The 10,844-nt window shown below is 41.3% G+C and overlaps 1 protein-coding gene across 1 annotated transcript; it reads right to left on the bottom strand.

Annotated features, from left to right (window-relative positions):
* Window positions 1–242: 242 nt before the first annotated feature.
* On the bottom strand, window positions 243–6,099 carry LOC134750547 (facilitated trehalose transporter Tret1-like). The gene is made up of 4 exons (XM_063685749.1): window positions 5,872–6,099; window positions 3,930–4,120; window positions 2,883–3,304; window positions 243–533 (listed from the first exon to the last, which is right to left on the bottom strand). Exons 1-4 carry the CDS (start codon window positions 6,048–6,050, stop codon window positions 507–509), a joined length of 819 nt encoding a protein of 272 aa, XP_063541819.1. The 5' UTR covers window positions 6,051–6,099; the 3' UTR covers window positions 243–506.
* Window positions 6,100–10,844: the final 4,745 nt, after the last annotated feature.

Here is a 10,844-nt window from a genome sequence, read left to right as displayed (position 1 = left end):
GTAAATATTACAAGAAAATGTATGAAAAGGTATTTGAAGTGTACATTAACTTAAAAAAAAAGAAAAAATACGGTTGAAGTGTTTATATTTGGTCCGCCTAATCATGATGGTTTATTGTATACACTCAGTTAAATTTCAATTTTGGTTTTCTCACACCTGAATCTGGCCTTACCTTGAAATCTAAGGATTTAGAATCTATTTTATTTTACATATTCGTTGCTCGTATTTTAATGAAACACTTCATAAGCAGGTGACTCAAAAAACACAATGACGTTCAAGCGAATTCCCAATCTCTTTCAAACTCTTCCCCATCGTTTCAGGCACGACGAATATGACAAAAAAGAGGCCCATTGCGTTGACACCGGCACAGACGAAGTAGATTCCGGGGGTAAAGGCCTCTGTGGCAAGATGTTCGAACTTCCAGCTGTACAGGAGTACCAACCACGCCAAGCTCATGGAGATGGAACAGCAGGTGCTTCTGAAGGGCGGGCTGTACATCTCACTGCTTAAGATGTTTGGTACGATGCATACACCTGGAACATAAATTTTGAGACGTGAGAGATTTGTTCGGAGTTTAGTTAATGCAAAATTTAGCAAATCTTGTCAGTAGATCTCTTCTTCTTCCTACCCTTATCCCACGTTATGTGGGGGTCGGCACAACATGTTTTTCTCTTTCATTCTCCTCTATCTTTCGTCACCTCAGCACTCACTCCTTTCTTTCTAATATCCTCTTTCACACAATCCATCCATCGTTTTCAAATCTTGTCAGTAGATAAAGGCGCGAAATTAAAATTTTCTATGGGACGATAACCCTTCGCGCCTACAGTTTATTTAATTTGCCGCCTTTTTCTACTGACAAAATTTGCTTGACCAACTATATCTGTGTTGTTGTATTCGATCTTTGCTACTATTGACTGAATCTTTATTACACAAAAGAAAAAATATCAAACACACAAAAACACACAAAACACAAAAGGCGGTATACAAAAGGCGAACTCAATGCTATAAGGCATTATCTACCAACTACCAGTCAACCTTGCGGCAAAGCGGATAAGTTTTGGCGATGCAAGTATGACTTAAACATCATTTATTTTAATAATTATTACTTCAAAAACCTTACCAAAGTTGTAAGCGAATAAAAATAACATCAGCAACGCAAGAGGCAGCCATTTTATTAAATCAATCATCTCGTAATGGTAGACTTCAACTTCAAGGTACAAATATGTGCCCAAGCTAGTCTGAAATAGATTTAGAGTTAAATATTCAGTACCAAATACAAGTTGAGCTGGAGCGAGGCCAGAGGGGTTGCTGAAGATAGGAAGGCGTGGCGCGAGCTTGTGAAGGCCCTTTGCACCTCTGGGGTGCCATAGGACAACAACAACAACAATATAAGTATATTTGTGACGTTTTACAACCAAAAGGTACCACATTGTCGCTAGTCGATAAGGTTGATTTCAAATTGAAGCTATATGGAAACAGGCGCGGCTTCCTCTAAGGAGCGCTTGTGCAGTGCACTCCCATAAATAATCATAATGAAATTATAGTGCCTAATTAATATATTACTCTTTAAGATCTATCGTACAAAAGTAAAATACCAATTAAATAATTACCTTTATTCATTATAAGTTTATAGACGGCCTATACTACTCGGCCTACTCCTATAATTTCATAGGAATCATAGGTAACGCGCGAAGCGGAGCGCTTTGGATTGCGCTCCTATGAAAAAGATTTAGTACATAAAATCAATAGGAAATTCAATGAGAGCGAAAGAGAAGTTTCGCTACAGTTCCGCACGTGAAACAGAAGATTTTCTATGAAGAAAGAGGTAAAATTGGAGCGGCGCTCCGTAGCCCGTTTGACCTTGCGCCCTCTCGTCGAATGCGCGCGCATTGTGCGCGCCATATTGTCACTTGTTTGTAAACAGACCTTAGTTAGTAGTCAATTTTAAAGTACGCGCGTGAATGGAATTTTGGCATTTTTTTATTATAAATAATTAACCAAGAGTTTAAGCAGTAAGTGCACATAATTTGTTTGTTGTGAGGTATTTAAAATGAATGAATTTAACGGGAGAATGTGAAAAAAGTTTACAAAATCGACTCGAGTTCAATATAAAAGGAAAACCTTGAACTTTCGTAACAATGTTCGTCAAAAACAAAAACTTATATGTCATTAAATAAGATCAATATGCAAAAACACCGTGGTTGTGTTATGTCGCTGTGATAAAAGTAACTAGGTGTTTTAGTTTATCGTGTTACCTACCTAAGTACATATGTCTTGTTTGGAGCGGGCGCGGGCGGGCCGGGCGACGGCTGTGCGGTGAGTTTGCTTGGACCGAAACCGATGTGTTAACAATTTAGCACATATTTCCATAAAATTTTAAAACAACATTCACAACCTAGAATCCATTTGTAAAATGAACTGCAGTTAGCGTCTATCGGTCGTCAAGATATTCGTAATAGCGAAATTCTATAAGAGAGTTCAATGACCGTATTTTGTGTCGGTTAATTGAATGTGTAGTTTTTTACTGTGATAGTGAACACCCATAATATAGAATCACCAGCCGCCGCTGTATGGAAATAGCGCATTATTGACAACCGACAATAAGTACCCTTTTGGTTGAGAATGGCACATTTATTTGTTGTTTTACGATATATTTGGTGACATTGGCAGTCACTGTTATTTGATGCTGATGCTGACTGTACGTTTAACCTTTTGGACGTCAAAAGGTTAAACGTACAGTTAGACGGATTAATCCGTCACAGACCACAGAGCAACATAGACCTACGTGCATGTGCATAAAGTTCAATTTCAGTTTTGACACATCGGTGACGTGGCGTCCGCTCGTAGTTTAAGATCTCACTTCGTTCGGCCAATATACTTACCATAAACAAACAGCAAAAACCAAGGGACATCATCAACATGATCCGTCGGCCACATTGCTCAACCAGCAAAGGGGTCATGACCACCCCACACAACTCTGTTAATCCAAGTACAACATTCCCCACATCAGGATCCACTGAAGAAAACGAACTTTTAAAAATCACAGCTGCAAGGTTAATCACTGCTATCCTTCCCTTAGTAGCTTGCAGACAGAGAAGAACGGACGTTATAAAAAAGCCTCTTATATTCTTCCTCTCAAGTTTTATTAACCATCTTGTTGCTACTTTTCCGTGACTGTCTTTTGTCTGTGGTAGTACTGGTAGCAGCAGTTCGTTGCTGTGTTTACAAATGAATTTTAATTCTTCCTCGATGTCTTCACTTCTTCCTAGATCATGTAGAGTGAGTCGTGCTTCATTATGTTTACCTAGAATCAAGTACTTTTATAAATATTTTAGTTTTGGTAAAAACTCTTATATACTTACTAGCTTTTGCCCGCGACTTCGTCTGCGTGGACTTAGTAACCGCAGCTAGAGTAAGAATAGCGCCTGGATAAAGTTAATCAATTTGAGCATATGCTTAATTGCTTACACAAATTATCAGGCAATTCATTAATTATCTCAATTCCACCCCGCTTTTGACCATCTTAAGGGATGATTTTCGGGATATAAACTATCGTATGTCCTTCTCCGGGACTCAAACTATCTCTATGCCAAATTTCAACTAAATCGGTTCAGCGTTTTAAGCGTGAAGAGGTAACACACAGACAGACAGACAGACAGAAGAACAGACAGACAGACTTTCGCATTTATAATATTAGGTATATAGTATGGATAAAAACAACTTTACCACGCGAATACTCAAAGAGTTCGCAATGTTTAATTTCAAAGTCTATTTGCTCACTATTCATTATTCATCTATTACCAGATCAGCTGAAGGATAAAATACCAAAGTTTAGTTCAATCTTCGAATAGGCGAAATTTAACACACACAACCAAAAAAATAGGTAAAATTTTACTAAAATTCAATATTTCACAGACTTGATCAATTACCTTTCATCACTTGGTACACATGAGATTCCGGCACATAACACAATACCAGTACATGCACACAGCTGATAGTGACGCAAACATAGCATAGCACTCCTATAGACACATACGGGCCCAGGGAACACACTAGTAAGTTTCCAAATACATGCATGATGCCGGCCATGGCTATTAGGGCACCTCGGATTTCTGGTGAACTGGAAGATTTTAGATAAGATTGTAATTGTACGGATCGTCATAGTCTATAGCAACATTGATTCATTTATCATTGATTGATAAAAACTATCGTATGACTAAAACTATGTACTTACTGTCCGCGCGCCAATTCCGTGCATTCGGAGGTCGAGGAAGACACCACTCTGTCATGACGCCCAACATTTCTAACATCGTGCACGGAATTAGCGCGCGAACAGTATCTTTGTAAGCAGACGTTTCTGCTTGTTAAAAATTAATATAGAATGGGTAGCACATCGTAACCGGTGAATTTCCAATGTGACTTGGAACTCCGGTGGCCGTTTGGGAAGTGTAGCGCTCTTATGGTAGATGTCGCTGGGGTCCCCTAGACCCATATAGTGGGAAGATTTGCTGACTACGGCTGAGGTCAGAGGTGGCTCGGTTGGCGGAACGCTGGAATGTCGATCCGAAAACCGTGACTGCCGTGATTTCGGGTCTCAACTCTCACCCAAGGCAGTAATTTTTCCACTTTTAAATTTATTATAATACTATTATTTTCGTAGTCTACATTTAGCGTCAAGTAGCGGAACTATCAGTAGGTAATGTTACAATTGAAAATAGAGTTCCGGTTACTCTGGTTATAATATTAGCTCAAAAAGTTTTTTTTTTTTCGTAGAGCATTAGACTATGTTTGCCGCGACATCTATTGTCGATTAGCAGTACTGAAAATTCCGCTACTTGACGCTAGATGTAGGCTACGAAAATTGATTCTAACCAGTTTTGCCGTAGGTAATCACAGACTAATTGTTGATCCATTTAGAGTTCAAGCTAATTTGGTTGTCTATAACTAACGGTATGAAATGTCCAATATGTAGTGATCCCTAAATGGCTCAACAATTAAAGTCCGTGACTGTACCTACTATTGAAAATATTTAAAAAATGTCTGCAAAACCAAGTGTCACGACCAATTAATATAAAATGTGCATTCTGCTTTTAATTTCGGCCGGGTATTTATTGTTCAGTCACTGAACAATGAAACCCATTGTGTTCAGTTCACGGAATGTGGATTATGAACAAATTTTAGTTGCTGAAGATTCTAAATGTATTTTTAACGGTACGGTGTTTATCGTTTTAAATAACCTAATATTTTGTAAAATACAGAAGTCTGATTTAACAACCCAAATACTTGGCTTAGTTCGCGTTATGGCGAGGGGACGCGGTGGAATGCTCTGCGACCCCGTGGCGTCCCCAAACAACGGTAGAGCGGGCAACGCCGCAGGGGATGTTAGTGGGTATTCTCTTCCCCTCCCTCTGCCTAGCAGAGAGAGTTACGGAAGGAGCGAGTCCCACATACCACCCCCCAATGGGCTTCCGCAGTCCGGGGGTGAGATGCGTAAATGCATTTACCCCTGCGTCAAAAGAAAAAAAAAGTGGAATTTTTATAATAATGAATAGTTTCAAAAAAGATTTTATATGTCTAACATGTCTATTATCAATTTTTGACTCGTATTATTTTGGCTGCTTAACACCCCTGTACTTTGTGTACCATTAATACATTTTTTAAGTTTTTTTAAAGCCAAATTACGTGCCATAGGCGAGGATATATCGCCGCTATACTTACTCAACCTCGTATCGCAACACTCATTTGATGACAAAAACACCCGTATTCCGAATGAAAGAAAAGCGACATTTCCATCAAATGATTGTTGCAGATATGAGGTTGAGCAAGTATAGCGACGATATGATGTGCTGTCACGGGATATTGACAACTTACGCAATCTCACCAAGATAAACCACGTTGATCACAGCAATGGAGCCAGCAGCCATGCCAGCAACAAACCTTCCAACCCTCATAGTACTGACATTGACAGCATTAGCCATGATAGCATAGCCGAGAATGTTGAAACTAGATGTATAAAGCAGGCATGGCTTGCGTCCGACTCTGTTAGCCATAAAGCCAGATATGAGAGAACCTGTAAGAGATGATTTACATGATATCTAGACATTTATTTATTTGTTTGGTAGGTATGTTAGTATTTTGTGCCAGAGCAACTATTATATAATCTGTGACCAGAGTTCAAGTTTTGAACAACTATATATAGTTACTGTTTCTGATTTTAATGGTCTAGTGAAGGCCAGCTTGCAAAATGCCTACTTTACGAGTATACAGACGAAATTATATATTTTCATTTCTCATGCTCTCAAAGAGGATCATTGTTGTTCTAAAAGGTATGCAGAAATTAGAAAATGATACGTGTCTGCAACTCTGCACTAGAGCGTTTTACGTTCGAAGTACGATTTTTTTAATTTGTTTATGATAAGCAATTGAAATTTGAGTTTAAATGGATTTGTTATACAATTTCCATTCTGATAATTGACTCTCCAATCCATAAATAACGATACTTTTGCCTAAATTGTTAATTGAAAGTACCCTCAAGAAATACTATATAAATGTATACTTAGGCATGTTTTTAAAAAACACATGCATTTTAATTTCCTCGTATTCGAAATGAAAAGTAGAGTGTTTAACTCGGCTGAAAGGCATCATTTCAGCCTCGGATTATTAATACCTCGTCAGTGATGGTTGGATTTCATCCCTTGGTTAACAATTTACTATTTATCTTCGCCAGATAAAAGATCATGCAGCTGCAATGCGATATTACATTATTATGCTTATTTTTGTAATCCGGGACAATGCTAAGAAGAGGTTGTCTCTTAATACAGGTATCCTGAATACTTAGACGCAGCAGCATGCATATTGAAATGTTACTTTTTTACTGAATAAATTTTATTTAAAAAAACTCACCAACTATAGCCCCAATGATCATAGTACACACTATACTGGATGCATCGTCTTCAAGGATTAGGTACGGCAGTGAGGTTTGCAATGGATCTTTCAGCTTGGGTATGATGGACGTCGCCCAACCGATGGAATATCCTACCGTTAGATTACCGATGGCAACTGTAATGTTAACGTTAGGTTACCGTTTTCACTGCAGATCTAGAATTACACTAAAAGCACAGAATAAGTAATAGTATTATCATACAGAACGGCCACTCACCGCCCCGCCCCGACTCGAATGACCTCGCCCCGCGACAGCAGATTGACGGCCGTTTGCCGGCCGCTCAATACTATTTTTAAGCAACTTACACTATGACACATGACGCGTGTACAGACGTGCCGTTCACACATAGAAACGCAAGTGATTTTTGATGTATAGCGTGTCCGCCCTGTGCTAAAAGGTAGTTGAAGTATGCAAAAGGGAAGTCATCACGTATATGAACATTTTTGTGTTTGATTGCGGTAATTAAACTTAATTGTTAGAATATCTTAAGAAAACATGAGGACGAAGAAGGATTACATTTTTCAGGTTATCTAATATGTTCTCACTGCTGAGGTGAAATGTTGTGTGTACAACACGATATAAACAATAAATAAATAAATATTATAGGACATTATTACTTACACAAATTGAGTTCCCCAGTAAACTCAATAAAGCTTGTGTTGGTCAAACTTATTTACATCTCGTGCGCCTTTGAGTCCCTTACTACGCTCAAGATACTAAATTAGATTCACGAGCGTAGCGAGTAGGTATAGAATCTTTCGCTTGCACGGATTTTACTTCGCAAAATAAGCACTCGAAGAAATATCAAACTTTGCTCTCTTGTTGTACAAAGCACTATTTCTTAGGTACCCATTTTGTACTTTGTCGCAGTGACAAAAGTATGAGGCTAGTGACTTTCATATGGATTGTCACTGTGACAAGGTGCGAAATGGGTCGAAAATTAAATTACTTGAAAGTACTACTATAAAATTTGTATTACAAGAAAAATGTAAAAATTCACCGCTTCGGGCCTTATGGCGCCTCACTAAGGCGTCAAAACAAAGAAAGGAATGGAAAGATTCGCACACTTCTGGTAACCTTCGGTAAATCAGCAACACTTTGAAGGGAGTCGGCATTCGCACTATTTCCCCTCTGCCGAAGCACATGCCCAAATGGGCATGCGTCACACAACTAGCGCGTGTTGTGACACATCCGTAGATCCGTACACAAAAAGTGATCGAGATGAGCAAGATTTGTCTGCGTGTGTCATTTTCTATGTTACATTTGTGTTGTCATTACAGATTTGATTTTGTATGTAGTGAGAAGTGCGACTGTGTGCACGTTTCCGCCCGCAAAAAATGGCAGAACGATTTGTAACTACGGTAATAAATTTAATATATCGCTTGGGCTGTTCCTCCCTTCCGACGTGTCGGAACTGTCGGAAGCCGGTGTTGCTCGAAGGTAGAGCAATCGTACCGGTGTTCCGATACACATCCAGGGTTGCACATTCAAGTCTTACTAGAAGCGGTGAATTTTTTCATTTTTCCTTTAATATATATAAAAACTTACGGCATAATGCAATTTTGAGTTGTTTAAGCACATATAAATGAGGTTCCTTTTGCTGAAATGTCTCTGGAAAAAATGTAAACGGTTCCATATAGAGTGACTTCAAATTGGTAATACGAAACACTTGACTTGATTGTGGTTTGATTGTTGAGATTCATGTCAACATCCCTATTGTCGTAATCCACAGAAAACCTCACGTTCATGGCGCTTTACGGCTCGGCCACGACATTTGTCGTCAAGCTCACTATACTTAATTAACCTATCGAATGAGCTGATGCATTTACTGATACTGGAAAACGATATGTTAACATACTACATACCTATACGAGGCGTGTTTTTTTTTTTTTTTTTTTTTTATACCACGTCGGTGGCAATCAAGCATACGGCCCGCCTGATGGTAAGCAGTTACCGTAGCCTATGAACGCCTGCAACACCAGAGATATTACACGCGCGTTGCCGACCCTTTAAAAACCTGTACACTCCTTTTTTGAAGAACCCCATACTGTAGCACCTCGGGAAAACCTCGGCAGGGAGCTCATTCCACAGCCGAAGCGTACGCGGGAGGAAATTCCTCTTAAACCGCACAGTACGCGACCATTTAGGTGCTAGGGTGTGAGGATGAACACCCTGCCGATGGCGAGCGGTGCGGTGATAGAAAGCGGCCGTTGGCATCATGTCAAACAATTCTTCAGAGCACAGCCCATTGTACAAGCGGTAGAACACACACAAGGAGGCGAAGTCTCTCCTTAGACTTAAAGGTTCGATACCGCTTGTGAGTTTGGGATCGTCGACGATTCGTACAGCGCGCCTTTGGACTGAGTCGAAGGGTCCAAGCTGGCATCCAGGTGCTCCTGCCCAAAGGTGACAGCAGTACTCCATATGGGGTCTGACTTGCGATTTATATAGCAGCAGTCTTTGCCCCGGAGTAAAGTATCGCCGTGCTTTATTGAGCACACCGAGTTTTTTGGATGCCAGATCAGCCTTCCCTTCCAGGTGGCTACGGAATTGGACGTCACTGGAGATGTCGACACCGAGGATCCCAATACTCCCTGACATGGTAAGGGCTGTGCCTTCGAACTGTGGGACCACAGTAAATGGGGTTTTCTTAGCGGTAAACGCGCAAACTTGTGTCTTGGTGGGGTTGAATCGCACTAAATTGTCCCGGCCCCACACCGAAACTCTGGATAGAGTGCCCTCAATATCCGACACAAGCTTTTCACGACTCTCTAGCACCACGGAACGAGGGATGTTGGCACGGCCTGCGTAATAGGCATCCCCAGTACTGTCGTCTGCATAGCAATGAATGTCGTCGATAGACAACATGTCATTGATGTGCAGCAAAAACAGCGTTGGGGATAGCACAGAGCCTTGCGGAACGCCAGCGTTAATGTCCATGCTATTGGAGCAGCTTCCGTCTACTACGGCTCGTATGCGTCTGCCAGACAAAAAGCTAGCGATCCATTTGCATAGTCCCTCCGGCAATCCATAAGATGGTAACTTCGACAGGAGACCCCGATGCCAGACCCGATCGAACGCCTTCGCTATATCTAGGCTAACTGCCAATGCCTCACCTTGACTCTCAATGGCCGAAGCCCAGCGGTGAGTGAGATACACTAGAAGATCACCAGTCGAGCGACCGTGGCGAAAACCATACTGACGGTCGCTGATCAGGTCGTGTTCTTCTAGGTATCTCAGGAGCTTTGCGTTGATTATACGCTCCATGACCTTAGAGAGAAGGGAGGTAATAGCGATAGGCCTGTAATTCGATGGGTCCGATCTGTCGCCCTTTTTAGGCACAGGGTGCACAAGGGCCGTCTTCCACGAATATGGAACATGCCGTTTGTTGCTAGAGAGTGTGAAGAGACGCGCCAACACGGAACATAACTCAGGAGCACACTGCTTAAGCACAAGTGCTGGAATGCCGTCTGGCCCGCTCGACTTATGAACGTTTAGGGATAGCAACTCCCGCCGAATATCCCTCTGCGTGAATGAGATTTCGGGCATGGAGTATGCACACCGCGGGATGGTGGGCGGCACGGCGCTACCGTCGTCGTTCAAGGTCGAGTTCGAGGCAAAAAGAGTACCAAGAAGATCGGCTTTCTCTTTTGCACTGTGGGCCAGATCACCATCAGCTTTTCGCAGAGGTGGTAACGACGACTGACAAAAATTTCCCTCGGCAGCTTTGGCGAGCGACCAGAACGCGCGACTCCCAGAGGGATAGCCCGCTAGCTTGTCGCCAATTCTGCCGACGAAATCGTATTTAGCCCTGGCAATGGCTTTTTTACTGGACCTCGAGGCAGCGTTTAAGTCGCGTTTCACATCAGAAACGTTCGGATCCTTATTAGCTACGGCCTTG

The sequence above is a fragment of the Cydia strobilella genome, chromosome 20 (genome assembly GCF_947568885.1).
Source record: "Cydia strobilella chromosome 20, ilCydStro3.1, whole genome shotgun sequence".
Lineage (NCBI taxonomy): Eukaryota > Metazoa > Arthropoda > Insecta > Lepidoptera > Tortricidae > Cydia > Cydia strobilella.
This window is presented reverse-complemented; position numbering and strand designations above follow the sequence as displayed.